Source organism: Callithrix jacchus, chromosome 12, assembly GCF_049354715.1.
Source record: "Callithrix jacchus isolate 240 chromosome 12, calJac240_pri, whole genome shotgun sequence".
Taxonomy (NCBI): domain Eukaryota; kingdom Metazoa; phylum Chordata; class Mammalia; order Primates; family Cebidae; genus Callithrix; species Callithrix jacchus.
In genome coordinates, this window is record NC_133513.1 from 117,134,397 (window position 1) to 117,155,848 (window position 21,452).

A 21,452-nucleotide genomic window follows, 5' to 3' on the forward strand; every position below is an offset into this window, starting at 1 on the left:
GTCAAACCCGCAGTATGGAATTACAGAGAATGCAAGAAGGCCAGGGGCAGCAAACAACCAGTGAGCACAGGTTCCAGCTTTCTGGGAGAGCTGAACAGCTCTCTGCACATAAAATGATCATTACTTCCACCCGTCTAGTCCTCATTAGCATGGAAATAAATGTGATATTCAAACATTCTGGAGTGAGCCTGCCATTTTGCAATATGTGCCTTCAGAGCACAGGAAGCTTTAGAAGAACTGGCAAAATAAGAAGCCAGAGGGAGGTGGAGCAGCTTAGGCCACTCTGTCTTGCTGTTGCCCGCCAGCCTTCCAGAACGTGTCCACTTGCTGAGAAGATGTGGCCAGAGAAGGGCTTCAGAAGCAAAATGCGACTTCCTGCCTGAGGTGTGTGAACAAAAGCCCACGATGTGCCCCAGACAGTTCTTCACAAGACTTCAATTCTGGCCGGGGTGGTGAGATGCTCCTTTGTGTTCTCTCCCTGACTGGCACCCTTCTCTTATCGCCAGCTTCAGCAGGGAAGGCACAGCCGTATTCCTCATAGCTCTGTGCATCTGATGCGACCACAACACCTGCCTTTGCTGTGGAGGAGAAGGTGCAGGGTTGCAGGAACGGCAAGGCTCACAGGAGTCTGGAGTGAAAGCACACACTCTCCAAATGGTGCGCGTTTCAAAATGTATTGACCCTTGTTCTCAACTGGGACGTTCCCCATGAACTAGTGCCTGGCAGGGCACAGCTAATGAGTGAAAAAAAGTGGAATGAAACGGTGAAGAGGAGAGGGAGGGGGAGGGAAGGAAATTACAAGTCACATTTCATTAATCTACAAAGCAATGAATCTGCAGACTTCATCACACTGTCAGGAAGATAAATGATTAAAAAGGCTCGAGCTACCTCACAGCTCTGCTGCCAAGTCCCAGAAATAATGGAAAATGTAATCGATAGAAAAAAACATCAAACGCTACCTATGTGACTGTGTGGCAGCCAACCCAACAAAATGTTACTAGTGACTGACACTGGGGACTCCAGGTGTGCCCACGCCCGGTTTAGTTACAGCAGCCATAACAAATAAACAGGTATTTTACTTCCAGCTTTTTGTAGATGGGTTTTTAGGCTAAAAACTTGAAAAGCAAGAATGCTTTTTGCCTTTAGGAAATGTTCTTGACAGATAGAGATTCGCATTTTTTATTTATTTCCTACAAGGTAAAACCAAGATGGATTTAGATAAAATGCCTCTGCTTGGTCTGTACCAGGCAAAACCAGCAAGCTTTCTGTACATGTTTTAAAATGGCCACAAAAACAAGTATTTCTGCTTTTGCTTTTCTTTTCCCAAGGGTAGGAACATACTTGACAAGTGTGTGAAGGCTGAGTTTCTAATAAAGTCAAATAGTATTAAAGTTTATTAGTGGAGTGAAACTGACAATGAGGATGTGTCCATATGAGGTTTCACAGCAGCCGTGTTACTACAGAGGGGAGTCCGCAGGGGATGGGAACTTATCAGGACTGCTTCTGTGAGCCACACGTTGAACACATCTTCCACCTGTGTAATCCTCACAGCTTCCGAGGCAGAGCTGGTACTACCATCACCAACTTCTTCCTCCTCCTCCTCTTCATCATCATGCCCCCCCCTCTTTTTTTTTGAGACGGAGTTTCACTCTTGTTGCCCAGGCTGGAGTGCAGTGGTACGATCTCAGCTCACTGAAACCTCCACCTCCCAGATTCAAGCAATTCTCCTACCTCAGCTTCCTCAGTAGCTGGGATTACAGGCCTGCACCACCACACCCGGCTAATTTGTTGTATCTTTAGTAGAGACAGGGTTTCACCGTGTTGGCCTGGCTGGTTTTGAACTCCCAACTTCAAGGCCTCCCAAAGTGCTGGGATTACAGGCATAAGTCACTGCGCCTAGCCATCATGCCCATTTTTACAAATGAAAAAGTGCAAGCAAGGGTTCAGAGAGGCCTGAACAGGTAACTGGCCCTGCATCACACAGCAACTAAGTGACAGAGTGGGATTTGAACCCCCAGCCTGACATGAAAATATTCTACAAATTCATCATTGGCTTGACCAACCCTCACAAAGTGAAGGAAATAAGCATGAAGCCTTATGCCTGGGGTCCTGCAGAGAAACTGCAGGAATGAGACAGCCTCAACCCTGGGTCAGGGAATAGTCCTGAGACAGGAAACAAAGTGCTTGTCCTGGCACGTGGATGATGGGCCCCCCTGGCTGCTGTGAGGGAATCCCTGCAGTCTCTCCTGGGAGCCTCTGCAGTCCTGAGTGGATGCCAGGAGCAATGCCTTGTATTCCCCATGCTACACCCAGTTGGTGTGGACCGCAGACTGTGGTTATGAGTGTGACGGGCCGACTGCTGGCCACTGGAGGACAGCAGGTAATGAAGGGGACCACCCTCACCACAGGTCCAGTCTCAGGATGCCCCTGTAGCTCAGAGTCCCTTCACAGCTGAGCTGAGATGAATGCCTGGCACCGTCTGTGGGTTTACAGCACAGGACATCACCCAAGGTAAGAACAGCTCTTGGCTGGGCAAAGCACCTGTAATCCCAGCACTTTGGGAGGGCAAGGCAGGCAGATCACCTGAGGTTGGAAGTTCGAGACTAGCATGACCAACATGGAAAAACTCCATCTCTACTAAAAATACAAAATTAGCCCAGCATGGTGGCTCATGCCTGTAAGCCCAACTACTTGGGAAACTGAAGCAGGAGAATCACTTGAACCCAGGAGGAGGAGGTTGCAATGAGCAGAGATTGCACCATTGCACTCCAGCCTGGGCAACAAGAGCAAAACTCTCGTCTCAAAAAACAACAAACAAAAAAACCAACAACCACAAAAAACAAACAACAACAATAAAAAAAAAAAAAAAACAGCTCTTACAGGTAAGACAAGAAAATCCCAGGCTCCAGCACCAGCACCAGCACGCTCTCCACCCCTTCACTGGGTTGTTTTTTTTTTTGTCCAATATTGCCATTCAGTCTAATTTTACGCATCTCTAACCCTATCAAATCGGAATAGCTCGGAAGCGAAGCTCAGGCCACGGAGTCAGAGACCCCAGCCCTGTACCTTTCTTCCTGTCTTGCAGAGCAGATTTGGGTCTCCAGCCCCAGTTACCTCCTTTGCGTGCTGGAAAATGAGACTGAGGCCGGGATGCAAGGAGTGCCTGAGTGTGGCGCTTTGGGAAGTGCTGTCGCGTCCTACATGCTGCACCGTGGCAGCCACCACTTCGCGACAGCAGTGACACCAGGAGACCGGGAGGAGACCCCTGCAGCATCCTCTCGTGCCACAGCCCACTCTCCCCCCATGGAGGCTTACTTCCAGCGACGGTGTGCCAGGAGGCCCCATTGACGGTGCCCTCCTCCTTCTGGAAGTCCTCCGTGTGGCACACCCTCCTCCGAGCGTCGGTCATGAGGCGGTGTGTGGAGGCATAGGAGTAGGCCAGCCAGCGGAACACGTGGTCATCGGGGGTGGGGGTGTGTTCCTGCGTCTTCCAGGGGGACCGCACCAGGTCATAGGGGTACGCCACCACCAGCTCGCCGCCCTGCAGGTTGCCGCCCAGCACGAAAGGGATTTTTTCCATCCAGGCTATGACTGCTCTGGTCTCCGCAGCCACCTGTAAACATCCCAAATGGACGAGTTAAATGAGCAGGAAGCTGCTTTCTCTCCCCAGCTGTCATATAGGGACATAGTCAAAAAAATCAGTGCTTTTATGGAATAATCTTAGGAAAGTTTAGAATTTCAAAGTCAGTTCTGGGAAAATGTAAAGGAGACTTAGAAAGACTCACAAACCACTCAAAATGAATGGGCTTTTTTTGGATCTTGATTTAAACAACCTTGGGGAGAGGGGAATGGTAACAGAGGAAACGTGAACACTGACAAGATACTTGGCAATATTAAGAAATAATTTATTTTGATATAATAATGGTAACACCTTATGGTTGTCAAAGAGTGCCTTTATTTTTTAGAAATATATACAGAAATCTTTACAAAGGAAATGCTATGATGCCCGAGTTTGACTTCAGTAATCTGGGGGAGGAGGAGAAAGTGAGTGAAGATGTGGACAAAACAGGAACTGGTGAGTGTCGGAGCTGCAATAGGTCCCTGGCAATCCTGGCCAGCTTCCTCCCTGATTCTCTATGTTTGACATAGTTTAATAATAAAATTTAGGGGGGAGGGGGAGAGAGAGAGAGAGAGAAGGGAGGGAGGGAGGGAGGGAGGGAGGGAGGGAGGGAGGGAGAGAGAGAGAGAGAGGGAGGGAGGAAGGAAAGAGAGAGAGAGAAAGAGAGGGAGAAAGAAAGAGAAAGAAGAAAGAAAGAAAGAAAGAAAGAAAGAAAGAAAGAAAGAAAGAAAGAAAGAAAGAAAGGAAGGAAGAAAGAGGGAAAGGAAGGAAGGAAGAAAGAAAGAAAAGAGAAAGAAAGAAAGAAAGAAAGAAAAAAGGGAAAGGAAGGAAGGAAGGAAGGAAGGAAGGAAGGAAGGAAGGAAGGAAGAAAAAAGAAAAGAAAGGTTAAAGGCTAAAATTTGAAAGTTTGATACGGTCAAACATTGATCAGTGAAACAAGTATTTACATAAATTGTAATCCCTGTGACAATAAACTCAATAAGATAATTGACGAGGACAAAGAGCAGACATTGAAATCATTTCCTCATGCAGTATAGGAAACTGAGTAAGGGATGAAATGGACTTGGGATTCACTAAGTTTTGTTGTTTTTGTTTAAACACATCAGGGGCCCTGGACTGGACTAATGAGAGAGCTTAGTCCATCACACAGTATCACTGTTGGTCTGTGCTTGGTCCCCTTCTGCTATTTATTTCCATATGAAAACACCTGTGAACCCATCATCCAACCCCGGACTTCATTAACAATTTCTGTTCTGTGTGCCCACACCATCCTACCTATCCACCCTCCCGTCGCCCACTTGGAGGCAGCCACTGGATCCTAAGTGATGTGATTCTCATTCTCTCTCTTTTGTTTTATCCCATATGTGTATACATGAAAATATATTATTTGGTTTTATTTGCTTTTGATCTAAAAAAAAAAGGCAGGGGCGGAGGGGCACAACTACACTACTGGTTGCCTTCTGCAATTTCTTCTTTCCTTCCCCTCAATTTCGTGTTTCCCAGATTCATCCTGTTGTTGAATAAAGCTATTGTCAGACTTTTTTCACTTCAACAGGAAGACGTCATTTAACGTATTAATAGCTATTCATAGATGATGGGCATTGGTAATTTTCTATCTTTTCCTATGATGAACAGTATGGCTTTGAACTTTCTTGAACTGTCTTCTGGTACATATGTGTTGGAATTTATCTCGCATGTATCACCAGAAATGGAATTACAAAGGCATAGGATATAGAAATATTCTCCTTTACGAGGCAATCAAATTATTTTCCAAAATAATTATGCCAATGTATACTCATCCACAATGCATAAGAGATCCACTGTCCCGTATTCCCTCCCACACTGAGCCCTGTTTAGTTTTGCCAAACGACGGACGTATAATGTTCTGTCATCTGTGTTTTCTTCGTACTAGTGAGGCAGAGCATTCTGTCATGTTTATAACTCTGTTTGCTCCTCTATGAATTGCCTCTTCTTACCTTTTGTCATTTTTCTACTGAATGGTTCATATTTTTATTATTCTTCTTCATCTTTTAAATTTCCAATTTTCTCAGTCATATAATTTACAAATAATTCTTCCAATTTTTAGCTTATTAAAGTTTTTCAAATCTTTTGATGAACAGACTTTTTTATTTCCATGTAGTCAAATTTATTAATCTTTTATGATTAATGCTGTTTCTTATCTAAAATAGCCTTCTTCACACTGAAAGCTATATTCAAAATTTTTATGAGATTTTATTATTGTAATTGTTAAATTTTATCAAACACACCTTTCTATAGACAAATCACTTCATATTATTTCTTTGCTTTCTATCATTTCATTGATTTTGCCTTTGCTTTTTATTTATTTTTGAGACAGAATCTTACTTTGTCACCCAGATTGGACTGCAGTGGCACAATCTGGGCTCACTGCAACCACCACCTCCCAGGTTCAAGTGAGCCTCCTTCCTCAGCCTCCCAAGTAGCTAGGACCACAGTTGTACATCACCACGCCCGGCTAATTTTTGTACACTTAGTAGGAACAGGGTTTTACCACATTGGCCAGGCTAGTCTTGAACTCCTGACCTCAAGTGCTCCACCTGCCTCAGCCTCCCAATGCCCTTGTTTTTTAATTAATCTCTTTCTTTGGGTTTTTTCTGTTATTTATTTATTTATTTTGCTAGCTTCTTAGTTAACTTTCATTCTTCCTTTGCAATATAATAATTTAAAGTTAAAAATTTCCCTAAAGCACTATTCTTTGCTGTAATCCACAAATTTTAATATGTAATATTTTCATTATTATCCAGTTCCAATTATTTTTTAGTTGCCAGCATTTTTTTCTTTGACCCATTCTTCAGAAGTTTTTTTGTTTTCTAAATACATAATGTTTTCATTAATCCTGTCCCAGTCTTCTAGTTGAATCGTGTGGTTATGAGACTACACCAAAGTCCGTTTGACATCTATGCTTTTTAATTAAATTGTCGAGATTTCCCTTATAAGCCCAGTTTATCATCGATTTTTTAAAATGTTACAGGATTATTGAGAAGAATATTCTCCAATCATTGGTTATAGAATTCTCATAGGTCTCTAATGACAAGCCTGTTAGCCTTGTCATTCAAATCTTTATCTTTGCTGATTTCTTATGTCTAATCTGTCCACAATTGAGAGAAGTATTGGTGATAACAGAATTATGTAATTCTCTTTGTAGTTCTAGACAAGCTCAAAAAACTAAATTCTAGTCTAAAAGCAAAGACTGAACATCCAGAGACTGCACAGTTGTGCTAAAAGAATTACTTAGCTCTTATAGCCTAGTGGCTAAGAAAGCTGGCAACAAAATTCCAATTTTGATCTATGTGTTTCCAAAGTATAACAGAGCTTGAATTCTCAACCTTGCCAGGTGTCATTAGGATGTTAGGTGGAAAAACAAACAAATAAATGAACAACAACAACAACAAAAAAATGAAAACAGGTTCTGTGGGAAACATGAGAGCAGATTTAGAACACAGAAGACTCAGGGGCCTCCCCATTCTCATTCTTGCATCAGCACCCTTGGATATCCTAGATGAACCAAGTAGTACTGCTGCTGTCTGTCTTCATCGCCCCACTGCTCACTTCATGAGGGCCTGGATGACCCTGTACTGTGAGCCCACCCTGCTGCTCCTCCTCCAGTAAGTGGCACCCACGTGTGCTGTGCTGGGGGCTGGAATGCCAAGGGAGAGCTCCTGTCCTCTATTCAGCTCCCTTGATCCACAATAAGAGAAGTCCAATCGTGGTTTGTTTTGTTCTGTTCTGAAAGTTTGCAATATGCTTGTCTAAAATATAGCATTTCCCAGCCTTCCTTGCAGTGGTTGATACCATGTGCAACTGAGTTCTGGCCAATGAGAGCTCAGCAGAATTATTATGTAGAACTGCTTATAGGAAATTGAATTATCTGAGAGAACTTTTTTCCCCCAAGCACTTTCTCTCCTGTTCCTTCATAGACTTGACATCTAGGACACCAGCTACCACCCTGGATTATGACCTTGAAGATGAGTGTCACATATTGACATGGTCAAGACAGAGAGAGAGATGAATCCTGGGTTTCTGATGATTACCAGGTTTCTACCTGGCTGTATTGTTCACTTCCAGGGTACTTTTATGTGAATAAAGAAATAAACTTCTACCTTGTTAAGGCACTATTTTGATTTTTCTGTTGCTACAGTTGAATCTAACACTAACTTATATAGCAATAAAGGTAGAACTCTTGAAGGATGTTTACGATCAAAAAATAAGGGTAAGGAGGTCAACTATGAAGGCCAGGAAGACAGTAAGAGGTGTGGGAGAATTCTTCTACAATATACTCTTTGTAAAACAAGACCTAAGAAATTTGGGGAATATTTCTCATCTAATTTCATTTTTCTTTCCAAAGAAACACATGTAGTAAGCCCAAGGGGATATACTAAAATAAAAATAAGATATATCAAGCAATCAGTAATGGCTAAGGATAATTTCTTAGTAGTGTAACCAACAGTGAGAAAGATAATAAAGGTAGTAAGAAACGTGCAATTCAGGAGAGATTGTTTTGGTTTTGAAGCTCCATATGCTTCTTAAGAAATTTAATTAAGGCCAGTTGCTGTGGCTCATGCGTGTAATCCCAGCACTTTGGGAGGCCAAGGAGGGCAGATCACAAGGTCAGGAGATCGAGACCATCCTGGCCAACATGGTGAAATCCCGCCTCTCCTAAAAATACAAAAATTAGTCAGGCGGGATGGTGGGCACCTGAAGTCCCAGTTACTCAGGAGGCTGAGGCAGGAGAATTGCTTGTCTGGGATATAGAGGTTGCAGTGAGCTGAGAGCCTGCCACTGCACTCCAGCCTGGCCACAAGGCAAGATTCCATCTCAAAAAGAAAGGAGAGAGAGAAAGAGAGAGAGAGAGATACAATTAAATGATTCCTCTTCTATGAAGAATCTCCCCAAATATCCACATAAAAGGTAGTTATTAACTAGCACATTTCCCTACTTTTGGAGAAACATGAAAGAAAAAAATGGTTTTGTCTCTTTCTTAAATGTCGTATCCTCTGCAAATATCAATGGGGGTTAAGCCTGGCCTTTAGCTGCTTTATAGATGAGGGGTATTTTGACTCACCGTGGCGTTTTCTGAAAGAAACCATTCAGGGATTGCAATATAGTGATTGGGAACTTTCCTAGGGACGTTCTGTCGGTCCTCTGCCTCCCAGAGCAGCGTGTTTAAATCAGGAAAGTTGTTGTTGATGTCAATGCCATCGTGGGTCCAGCGTCCCAGGGACCAGCCTCCCAGCTCCGAGCCCTAGAGACAAGTCAGAGAGTGAAGAATGCACAGGCTACAGGACAGCCCGGATCCTCTACCATACGAGATGCATCCATCTCCGCTTCCCCTTGGGGAGCGCCTCTAAGCCTCTGCATGCCCTTTGACCCAAAGATGGTATCTAAAGGAGAATATTGAAAAACCTCCTATTCATATATGGTGGGTGATTGTTCAGCCAATGACTCCAAAGAGGGAATGCAGAGAACTACTCCTGCCACATGGAAGTGCTTAAAAAGCATTAGGTTCCTTCTTCCACCCCTACCTTCTTGTCTTCTATACTGGTCAGCTGAATCTCTGAGTAGCAATGAACTCATCACTGCAATATCAACGGCTATCGTAGTAATGCATTCTCCCTGCCTGTCCATGATTCTGGCTCACTATTTAGCAATGCAAATTCCTAACTGACTATATCTGCACTAATAAACCACATTTCTGTACTGTTAAGCTTGCATTTGATAGGTACCACTGTTTTAATATAATTTTCCATTTTAATCTCAGGTATTGTGACATATCACTATTGATAACAACACAACATAATACTAACTATACTCTATGTTCTCTTTATACCTAATTCTGTACATATGCATATTCTATGCACACCTATAACCTATATACATTCTCTATCATAATTGGAAAATAAAATATAAAAAATATATCATAATAATAAAACAACTATCCTCAGAGGACTGATGAGAAAATGAAAGGTAATAATCAAGGCTAGGACATGCCATGATTAAGGGCTCAGCCAACATAAAGTGTTACTGTTGGACTCCATTATCATGGTATATATAGCAATATTGCTGTTCATCTTCACTCCCTCCCGTTTGTCAGCATGTCCACCTCTCAAGGCCACCATCATTTTCAATGGCTGCTTTGCACCTTTGATAAACCTTGTGGGCTTCCCTACCTCAGCAAAGACACTCAAAAATAAAACTCATGTGGCCAGGCACGGTGGCTCATGCCTGTAATGCCAGCACATTGGGAAGCCAAGGCTGGCAGATAACTTGAGGTCAGGAGTTCCAGACCAGCCTGGCCAACCTCCTCTCTACTAAAAATACAAAAATCAGCTGGGCATGGTGGCAGGCGCCTGTAATCCCAGCTACTCAGGAGGCTGAGGCAGGAGACTCACTTGAACCCAGGAGGTAGAGGTTATAGTAAGCTGAGATCGTGCCACTGTACTCCAGCCTGGGCAACAGAGGGAGACAATGACTCAAAAGTAAATAAATGAATAAAGCTCGTAAAGTGGAATTTTGCATAACCCTAGGGACGGGCATACTCTGGAGTTGGGGCCTAGCTGCCCACGTCGCACTGGGTGAGATGGGCCAGGGCCATTACCCCTTCATATGCCTTCTCGTAGCCATCGGGGTTGAGCGAGGGGAGGATGTGAATCCGCGTCTCCTCCACCAGGCGGATGATGCGTGCATTATGGGCCAAGTATTCCTGGCACAGAAACTGCACCAGCAGCAGCAGCAGCTCCCGGCCCAGCACCTCGTTTCCGTGGGCCCCTGCGATGTAGTGGAACTCAGGCTCACCTTTACTCAAAGACAGAAGCACAGGTTCATGTTGAAACACTTAGGGCCAAATGGTGTTTATCACATTGTGTTAGAGGGGAGAGTCTTGAATAATATAAGCTTACCACTTTAGCCCTATTTGTTCTTTCAAATAAACCTCTAAAATGACATCAGGACAACTGTCTTATTCCCAGAGAGTCAGGTATGTAAGAAAATGTGTAGAAAAATCTGACATGACACCTGTCACAGGGTAATAATGTCCATTCTTATTTACCAAGAACAGATCAAATAACACAGTGCTTCCAGCTTAACATTTACAAGTTGAGCACAAGCCGTAGCAATCAGTCCTCTCTTTTGGGATGTAATTATTTTTCTTAAAATAACTTCCTATTAAGTTTAACAAAGACAAATGAATATAAGCAGAAACTAGTCCATCAGGGCAAATCAGCAGTGACACAGTGTAGAGTGGGACTTTCTTTAAGTATATTCTCTTTCAAAGCTCAGCGTTTGAAATCTTAGGGTTCTATGGTTTAACATATGTGTCCCCCAAAAATTCATATGTTGGAACTTAAAATCCAGTGTGAGTATTAAGAGAAGGAGCCAGCTGAGTGCAGTGGCTCACATTTATAATCCCAGCACTTTGGGAGGCCGAGGTGGGAAGATGGCTTGAGTATAGGGGTTCAAGACCAGCCTGGGCAACATGGTGAAACCTTGACTCTACCAAAAAAAAAAATTATCTGGGCATGGTGATACACACCTGTAATCCCAGCTACTTGGGAGGCTGAGGTGGGAGGATTGAGCCTGAAAGGCAGAGGTTGTAATGAGCCAAGATTGTGCCATTGCACTCCAGCCTGGGAGATGGAGTGAGACCTTGTCTCAAAAAAAGAAAAAAATAAAAGAGTTAGTGCCTTCAGGAGGTGATGAAGAGATTACTGCTTTTATAAAAGAGCTCCTGAGAACTAGCCAGGCACTTTTGACCTTCTGCCCCTACCATGTAAGACAAGAACGGGTCTTAAGAGAAACACCCTCACTAGGCACTGAATCTCCCTGTGCCTTGAATTCGATCTTCCCAGCCTCCAGAACTGTGAGCAATAAAGTTCTGTTGTTTAGAAATTCCCCAACCTCTGAGATTTTGTTATAGCAGCCACAAAGGACGAAGGCCTGGCAGGTATTAGTGCTGGGCACCAGCTGACAACACATCTCCTTTCCTCACTGGTGAACCTGCTACTTTTAAGGAAATGTGATTTTACCAGCAGATAAAGTTTTTGCCATTTAAAATAAACTCGTGAGAGGAACTCCTGAGACCTTGATGAATGTTAAAGTTGAGTAAATCAGACATATCTTTGCACCTAACTATCAGCAGATTTCCAAAGAGCTCCCAGATTTACCAAAAAGAAAATCAGAGAAGCCCATCTGACCTGTAGACGGGCAGGTTGGGGAGCGACTGAATGGGAAATGGCTGGAAACAGGAAATACCTAAACGTAGAATTGAGTTTTTTTAAGAAGGGGGAAAAGCTGCTCTAATGTGAGTCATTAACCATGAGGGAATCCTGAAGGAGGAGGAAATTCTGTCCTGCCCACCTCAGCCGCCTTCTTCTTTAGCTATTGTGGTTGGTCTCAGAGGTGAACAACGGAGAATGAAATATGCTCCATTTGGAGAAAAGATGGATGTTTCCAGTGTAAATAATTCCACAGTCCATATCATAAAATGAGTGGTTCACAAAACCAACCTGCGCAGAATCTGTCTACATGAGAGAGCTGAAGTGTGGACAGCTGATGCCCTGTGGCATGAATATTCTCATAGAATGAACAGTCTCCTAACTATTTACATGGGTACGAAAGATGAAGGGGCCAAGCATCCCAGAGGGGCCCTTCTCACCGACTTCATGCTCTCCTGGGTGATCGGAGATCTCCACAGCATACAGCTTCAGGCCCTGGTGGCTTTTTCCAATGTTGTAAATTCTGGTGATATTGGGACACATTTCATTCACAACTTTCATCAACTGAAAAACAAAGTAAATTAAAGGCTCTAAGCATCGATGGCAATGCTCTAAAATGACAGAGCTCCCAAGAAGACAGACACCTCTTGCTTTCCTCCACAGCAAGGGGAGGACACCCCCACATTCCACACACCCCAGCTGCTATGGCCTCTGCCCAGAACACCCTCCTGTATCCCTCTCCCTTACATAATCCCTATTTCCTTCCAGTAACTGCTCTATCATCACCCCCCCCAGGAAGAAACTCCTGGCCATTGCCTCCCCCGACCCCCTGTGGCCCTGTACATTGAGCACCCTTTGGTTGTGGCTATCACCTCTTGTTACCCTCCAAATGTTTGTGTCCCCCAAAATCCATAGGCTGAAACCTAATCCTTAATGCATGAAAGGCTGGGCCCTCCAGGGAGTGATTAGTGTCCTTACAAAAGAGGCCCAAAGGAGCTTGTTGCCCATCTACCATGTGAGGATGTAGCATGACAGTGCCTTTGTGAACCAGAGAGTTCACAGACCCTAGATCTGCCAGTGCCTCGATATTGGACATTCCAGCCTCCGGAACTCTTAATAGATTCGTTATTTGTAAGCTACTCAGTTTATAGTATTTTAGCATGAATGGACTGAGATATTTGCTGATAGGGTTTGGCTGTGTCCCCCTCCCCTACAACTCATCTTGAATTGTAGTTCCCATAATCCCAATGTGTCATGAAAAGGACCCAGTGGGAGGTAACTGAATCATGGGGGTGGTTTCCCTCATGCTGTTCTCATGATAGTGAGTTCTCACGAGATCTGATTGTTTTATAAGGGGCTTCCCGCTTCACTCAGCACTCATTCTCTCTCTTGCTGCCCTGTGAAGAGGTGCCTTCTGCAATTATGGTAAGTTTCCTGAGGCCTCCCAGCCACGCACAACTCTGAGTCAATTAAAACTGTATTCTTTATAGACTACCCAGTCTCAGATATTTCTTCGCAGCAGCATGAGAATGAGCTAACACACCTTCCTCAGTTGTGACTATTACCTCCCTGGTTGTGGCTATCACCTTGGTTGTGATTATCACCTCCCTGGTTACTGTGACATCTTCCTTGATTGTGGCTATCATCTCCCCAGTTGTAATTATCACCTTTCTGGTTGTGATCATCCCTCCTTCACTGTGGTTATCACTTCCCTGGTTGTGGTCATCACCTCCATTGCCATTGGCTGTCACCAATGAAAGTTCTCACCTTCATTGTTGTGGTTCTCACATCCCTGATTGTGGTCATCACCTCCCTTGTCATGGTTATCACTTCCCTGGTTGTAATTATCACCTCCCTGGCTGTGGTTATCACCTCCTTCACTGTAGTTATCACTTCCCTGGTTGTGGTCATCACCTCCCTTATTGTGGTTATCGCCTTCCTGGTTGTGGTTCTTACCTCTCTTCTTGTGGTCACAACCTCCCTAGTTATGATCATCACCTCCCTCATTGTGGTTATCACCTCCCTGGTTGTGGTCATCATTCCCCTGGTTGTGGTTATCACTTTCCCTGATTGTGGTCATCATTCCCCTGGTTGCGGTTATCACTTCCCTGATCGTGGTTACCACCTCTCTTGCAGTTATCACCTCTGTGGTTGTAGTTATCACTTTCTTGGTTGTGGTACTCACCTCCCTGGTTGCGGTTCTCACCTCCCTCAGTGGTGGTTATTACTTTTCACTGTGATTTCCTGTTTTCTTATTGCCCACTCGCTACACTGCAGATCATTGAGGAGACAGACTCAGCCTTTATCTTTCATGCCTGACCAAATTATTATATCTTAATATCAACTTTTTTCATAATTTAATGAGCATCTACATTGTTGGGTTGAACAAATGCTGTTCCTTCCCCCCTGGAGTTTGCAGCACACAGCCAATAAGAGGCATGCAATGACTCAGTCCATTGCTGCTAAGTAAGGAGAGCATTGGGTCACCATGACAACAGGACTGATGGGGTTAAGTGGTAGGAAAAGCAGGCTTCAGCAAGGAAGCGAAATAAATATATGCTGTTTTCTGAATTTTGCATTTTTAGTCAGCTTGTCAGACTGATAGCTGAGGTCTGGGAGAATGAGACCAGGGTCCAAAGGAGGTACCAAGGGCTCTGCAGGTCACAGAATAAAAGGCTTCCCAAAAGGCCAAAAGCCAGAAACACCCTCTCCCTAGAGGCTGCCTTGCCTCACATCACTGAACCAGTACCTGTCAGTTCACTGCAAGTAGCCATAATTTGCTAGGTTCAATTTGTTTCTCAATCCCCAAGTGATGTCTGATTAAAGGATGTCTCTTTGTTGAGCCAGGCACCAGACCATGCAGTGGGCCAGAGGGGTCCAGGGACAGTTTCATGACAGTGTGTTAGAGACCAGGAAGGAAGCTCCGGTGCTGCAGAAACGGACAGGAAGTCCATCCTGGCCAGGGTGGCTGGTGGGCAGGTGCCCATTGTGGGGGGTGTGGCCTTCTGAAAGCTGAGCTGGAACTGCATTGGTGCAGAACAGAGGAACGGCATAGCCCACGGCAGAGCAGCACAGACCTGAGTGCATTCTAGCAAGCTGCCAAAAAATCAGATCAAAGGAATTATCCATAAAATGTCCTTGTAAAGTATAGATAAACAAATCTGTTGTAAATTTTATGGTGGGTTGAAATCTATCAGAACTGGAAAATTGTTATTATGTAGAATTTATGAGATGGTGGAGTTATATGGCTGTGTGCTTCATATGCCTTTCACAACACTACATTCTGTAATGACCGGGAAGAGTGGCTTAATGAGCACCAAAGAGCCTTTCTAGAGGAGTGGAAAGATTTACTGCTGCTATAGCTTTGCTTTTATGACATGTCTGCAAGAGGTGACAGGTGCAGCCTTGACTGAGAATTCAGGGTCTAACTCTCTTACTGTCCAGGGGTTAAAGCAGGCTTCACTTTATGATAACTCATTTCGTGTCATAATATTTAGGTGAGAGAAAGCTGGCTACAAAGACTCTTGTTCCCAAGAAGGCTACAACAGAAATCCATCATAAATGGAGAAGCAACATGCAAAGGGCATGTAGCTTCTACAGCCAACACCACGAAGACAAACACTACAGAGACAGCAGGGAGCCACCGTGACTAGCACTATGTTTTAATAAAAGACACAGTAATAATGTCACCAATTGCATAACAAGAATAGTAAGAATACGTTCGGTTTCTCTACTAAGTGTAACCATCATGACCAATGGGTAAAGCAGAAAAGACAGAGGAGATGGTTCTCATTCTACAGACTTGGAGACTGAGGCCCAGAAGGACATTGAGTGATTTGCCCTGGATCACCCAGCTCATAGCAGGTGAAGCCAGGACTTTGGACTCTGAGGGTTCTTCCCACACCCCTATCTGTCCATGAAGGAATAGCAGAGAAATGAGAACCAGCGCATCTCTATTTGCTGTATACTGTGACCATTCTGATGGCCATGGCACATTTGCCATCGCCTTTGAGACCCCATGTACTAGTCCCTGCTGATGCAGTCATTCTCGGCCAACAGCATCGACCTTAGCAAATCCTAACTGGCAGGTAATTCACCGTCATGCAATCAGATCAGTGACTAGCTCTACAGATGTAAAGCCAGGTGGCTCATCCTGAACTAGGCAATGAATGTATGCATTCAGCTCAGCTGGCTTTCTTCACTGTTACTCCGCCCCCTTTCAATTAGCTGCAGGAGAAATGCGCTGTCAGTAGGAGAGATCACGACCTTGACACTGGAAGAAGACAAACATCATCTCCCCTTGATATGCACACTTAGCTACGGCATGGGAAGATGCTTGGGCCATGAGTCATCAGAATCACCTTCTTATTCTCTACCCACGATCACCGGACATCCACACCAGCCACACTTTCCTACCAATGGCACAATAACAAACAAGCATCTTTCCCACGAGACCATGGGCCTCTGAAGAATCTTCTTCTCAGTGAAGTTTCTTTACAATTCTCTCTGCACAGTGGCCCTTTGCAATGCCAGGAAGCACCTCTCCAGTGGCTACCAGCACCATCAAAGACATGGGTGATGGCCCACTCTGCTCTTCTCAGCAAGGCAACCATGAACATCCCCAGGAATGGAGTTTCCCATTTAAACAAAATTAATTCTTGTAAAAGGAAAATACAATTAGTCTTGAAAAGGGTCAAAGATAGTTTTTTGGAGTTTGGGTCTTTGTGGTAAATGTTTAGGTCTTGATGACTTCGGGCAGAGTAAAAAGTAGAATTTTCACTATAGCCTTAGAGCATGCATTCTCAAAAGAGTTGACTTCACCCCAAGAGACTGAAAATTGTGGCTAGAATGTCTTAGGTATTACAATGCTTTGTGGTCCTCCAAAGCTCAACCCTATCTGGCAAAATCGTATTTCTTAATATTTAATATAATGTGGGGAGGATGATTAAGAAAAGAAAAGAAATCTAAGAAGTGTCCCTAGGAAGGCAGTCATGAAAAGAATGTTGAGAAACACCATCTTAGAAGGTACCAGGGTTGGCAAGACTCTTGGTCTCTTCAAGACTGTTTTCCCAACTCTGAGATGGAAATAAACTTTGCACCCTGGTGTCTACTGAATTCCAGGCTCTGCTGCTTCTCTCTCTACTGAAGGAGATAGAATCAAGGGCCTCAATTTCTGGCAAACTATCAGAAGGAAATCATTCATAAAGACGGTAAAATGATATGCACAATGACACTTGTTGTGGCATGTTTCATACTTTGTCAGTATTCATGAAAAGCTATGAATTGGGAGCTATCCAAATGTTCCAGAGCAGGAAAGAAGCTGAGAAAAGTATGATGCATCCACTCACCAGAACATTCTGCAACCTCACAATCACAATTATGAAGACAGCATGGAAAATGGCTAATGATCCAATATTCGCTGAGAAACACAGGGCCAAGACGTAACTATCCTCTGATCAAAACCGTAGGAATTCTGTGAATACAGAAGTTCAAACACCAGATGGAAATGGGGGGAACATGAAAACTGCTGATTTTTTTTAGAGTAGTGGGTTCATGGAGGATTTGTCTTTTGGCTTTTGGTTTGCATTTGATGCTGGCACAATATCGTTTATCCAGTGAATGCAAGTATTAAAAAAAAAAAGAATGGAGAAGAAAGTTCTCTTCTGTCATCTTTCCTCATTTGCTTGAGAAACACACACCACACCTGGTCCAATGGAAAAGAAATTCCAGAAGGAAGGAAGAAGGAAGGAATGGAGTTGGTGTGTCTCGATCTGCAGGCTTGATGCTCCACCCTGGCCTCCTTCCCCCACAGGATCAGGCTGAGCATGGAGCAAGTGGGTGCGTCAGTCACAGTCCCCATAGGCTGATGACCCTGGCCATCCTTAGCTGCCCTGGAAATCAGTGTCATAGATGGCTCCCTTCCGGACCGTGTCTGCCTATGTTACTTTTTTCTACCCGCATCACACTGTCTACATGTGGGCTGTCAGCCAGTACTTCCTGGGCGTTTGGGACCTGACAACACTGTGCCCAAACCAAAGCAGGTCATTATCCTTGTCCTCAGAATCACTTCTTCCTTTCCTCCACAGAAGCACACCAGGCCCCTTCCTCTCCCCAACTCACTCCAGCAGGTGACCTCCACTGGGCAGCCTGCTTCAGAAATGCCTCTCCTCTCATCCTCCTTCAGGCCCAGGGGGCTGCCCTCCTTACAACTTCCAGAAACACAGCTCTGCACACCTAAAGAATCTCCACGGACCCCTGCATCTGGATAAAAGCCCCTCCTGGCACTCAGGACCAGCCTCTTCTCAGCTGCCTGCAAATTGTCACAGAACACACCTGTCAGCTCTGACCCTCTGCCTTCACTCTTGCTTCCCTCTCTGTTCAGAGCACCCTCCCTCTGCCCCTGCCTGCCAGTGTCCAGCAGCCCACCTTGGATAACAGCTGACCTCCTCTGCAACCAAAGCCTCCCAAACCATGGCCAAGCAGATGGCTCCCTTCTCTCTCCCATCCCCCATGACTGTGAGAACCTCAAATATACACATTGAACAAATGCACATTATGGATGATACAAATGACAGGGTCTCTTCCCTCACTGTCCCAAGTGAGGGAGAAAGGCAATGTATATGTAAACCAGCAACTATGCAAGTATGAATTGCAACACAGACTATGAAGGCCCTCAGCATTCTCTTGGCAATTCCCTTTCCCCGCCTTATAGTGTCAATGTCAGGACTTTCTCCTTCCTCTCTTCCTCCCTTCTCCACCTCAACTATCTGCAGCTCCCCTCTGCCTGGAAAGGTGCCTTACAAGTCAGTGCTGTCTGCACAAAAGAGTCACATATCCCCTCATTATCTTCCTCCTGCAATGCAGTAAGGTTTTCTATTTTCACTTCTTGCTTCCGGCTTCTGTTTCTCATTTTTTCATTTGTTGTAAATGTCTCTTTCAATAGTAGGAAAAATGAACAATTTTTTTCCTGAGAGAGAAAAATTTCTACAGTAACCTAGCAGACTCCATATGGGGAAATTGCTCAAAATGCTGACTTCTTTCCCATCCCCAGAAGCCAGGAATACAAATGGCAAATCATTTCCGGCTTGAACACTCTTCAGGATTGATGGGCGCTCTCCTGGACAGTTTCCAGCGGAGAGCTGCTGAGCTGTGGGATCTTACAGGGGTTCCCCAGTGTCACTCGAGGGGAATGCACTGACTCTCCAAAGGTCTCTCTTGGCTCCAATAGTGACCAGAGTCACCAAGCCCTAAGTCCCCATAAAGAACAACTATTTACAGATAATAGCTACCTGGAGTCTCTGTGCAATTCATTCATTTTCAATGCATTTAGATGTATTGCTCTTGACGTTAATTGCACTGAGTTGATATTGTCTCATCTGAGCTCAAGAAGCCATCCCGAGACATCCAATGAGCAAAGTGGAGTTAACACACCAGGGCTCCATAAAATGAAATGGTGAGCGGAGCCATGTAAATACCCCAAAATGTAGAGCAGCAGGGATGATTCACAGCCCTCAAGTCCAAACACATTATCTTGATTTCTGAAGAGCAAGACAGCAAGATTTCTTAGCACATCCCACCTCTAAGTCTGTGCTGACAGGTGTCTGGAAGCTATGTGTGAGTATCTCAAGTTAGATTACATCAAGACAGACTGGGCTTGTTCATTCCATGGGACTGGGGCTCTGCTTAATTGCTCTGACCTCAGAAACATCTTCCACATTTGTACTGGATGGCTGCTCCCCTCCCTTAGCACCTACAAGCCCGCCCTTTGAGCCATGTTGATTTGCCCTTGATGAATCCTTGTTCTATAAATGTATTCGGAAGGACATTTCTGCATGTTCTGTCTCTTCAGATTCTTAGCTCTCTGAGCATTTCTCATTTGCCAGCTCCTCCCCATGCCTTCCAGCACACGCTGGGGGCGGGCACAGAACAGGATTTCATAGGCACGGTGCTTAGCGTAGGTACCGCCTTTTTAGCTTGTCCTAATAAACACGCTATCCCTCCCCCTTCAGCACTCAGTATGCAAATGCTGTCAGAAGCTCAGAACTATTGGGTTTCTATAATTAAATCTGGGGGAAAATCTCATCTGAGACGGTCTTTTCTTTCTAACAACACTAAGAGCTATGAAGCTATCAACCAGTAGTTCTGAAACCTGGCTGGACAGCAAAATCACAAAAAGAGGATTTAAAAATCTGGATCCCCAGGTCCCTGTCTCCTAAGGATTCTGCTTTAATTGGCCTGAGATGGGGCTCAATTATCAGTAGCTTTACAGATGTCCCAGGTGATTCTAATATGCAAACAAGATTGAAACTCGGAGAATCTGAATAAGAAGGGGTAGTGCTACAGTCTCTCAGTGATCAGTTTTCCCATCTGTGAATAACAATAACAACAGTCGCTGCCCTTCAAAAGTTATTAGGAGGGCTGAACAGAGTCATGTATGGTCATGTTGGTCCTATGTACTATTTCCTGCTATTATTATTATCTGTGTTATCCTAGATCCTCTTCCTTCTTCAACTTTGCATATGACCAACATCCTTAAGTCAATGACAGACCTCAAAAAACACAATAATTCAGTAAGTTCTAGAGATGTGCTATAAAACATAAAATGTTGTGCTTATACTTACCATTGCTCTATTATGCATTTAAAAATTTGTTAAGATGGTAGAACTCATGTCAAGTGCTCTTACCATAATAAAATACAGATTGTATCTATGGAATCTACAAATGTATATATAATACTGGTATAGTAGTTATATTTTGTAAAACACCTAAATGCCTTGATTTGTTTGCATCAAAAATTCAGAGTGATTCTATTTGTACATTGCAGCAAAATTTTGAATAAATCTTGACTATTCTAAAAAAAAATAACCACACACAATAATTCTTAAGACCCAGAGTATTAAATGAGAGGAACCTGGATTCAAACTGTGTTTCAACAATCTGCCAGCCAGGAAGCCTTCCTCTGGTCACCTGAACCCCAAATCTTGAAATGACAAGCACTGAGTGTGTCTTTGGCAAACCAAACGATCATTCACATACCTAATCATCAATTTCTGGAAAAAAAATTTAAGCGCTTATGAACACATTAATATGTTGCTTTTTTGACAAATTCCTGGCATGAGGCTTTGTGACCCAAGTCTTACCTGGCGCATTTCCTTATAGTTGTGGTGCTTAAAATCCAGGTCATCGGTGGTGGTCATCTCGTTCCGGCGGTGATAATAGTTATTAGGATCTAGGGACAGAAACATGGTTTTGAATTCACTCCCATCATTCTCCCATGGCATCTCTGCTAGAGACCTGTTTCACATGGGGACTGCAGGGACAGTGCAGCCCAATTTCTAGCTTCTAACGTTGGCTCAGAGATGAGAAAACCAGGCTGCAGGAAGCAACTTAGAAGTCTGAATTACTCAGTGGTTGAGAGTACGGAGCCAGAATGCCTGGGTTCAAATCTACGCTCTTCTACTTACATACTGTGTGAGTATGTAAGCGGGCAAGTCACTTGCGCATTGTTGAACTTGGATTTTTACCCATCAAGAAGGAAAAGAATGGTACCTCCCTCAATGGTTTGCTGTTAGCATAGATGAAAC

The 21,452-nt window shown here is 44.1% G+C and overlaps 1 protein-coding gene across 2 annotated transcripts in view; it reads right to left on the reverse strand.

Annotated features, from left to right (window-relative positions):
- CPXM2 (carboxypeptidase X, M14 family member 2) overlaps positions 1 to 21,452 on the reverse strand; it is a 254,732-nt gene that overhangs the window by 13,072 nt on the left and 220,208 nt on the right. For both annotated transcript variants that reach the window (XM_078344084.1, XM_035269392.3), the window contains exons 7-11: positions 21,009 to 21,097; positions 12,309 to 12,432; positions 10,254 to 10,450; positions 8,721 to 8,900; positions 3,316 to 3,613 (exon numbers count right to left, since the gene is read on the reverse strand). In XM_078344084.1, coding sequence (XP_078200210.1) covers positions 3,316 to 3,613; positions 8,721 to 8,900; positions 10,254 to 10,450; positions 12,309 to 12,432; positions 21,009 to 21,097 — 888 coding nt within the window. The remainder of the gene's footprint in view (positions 1 to 3,315; positions 3,614 to 8,720; positions 8,901 to 10,253; positions 10,451 to 12,308; positions 12,433 to 21,008; positions 21,098 to 21,452) is intronic.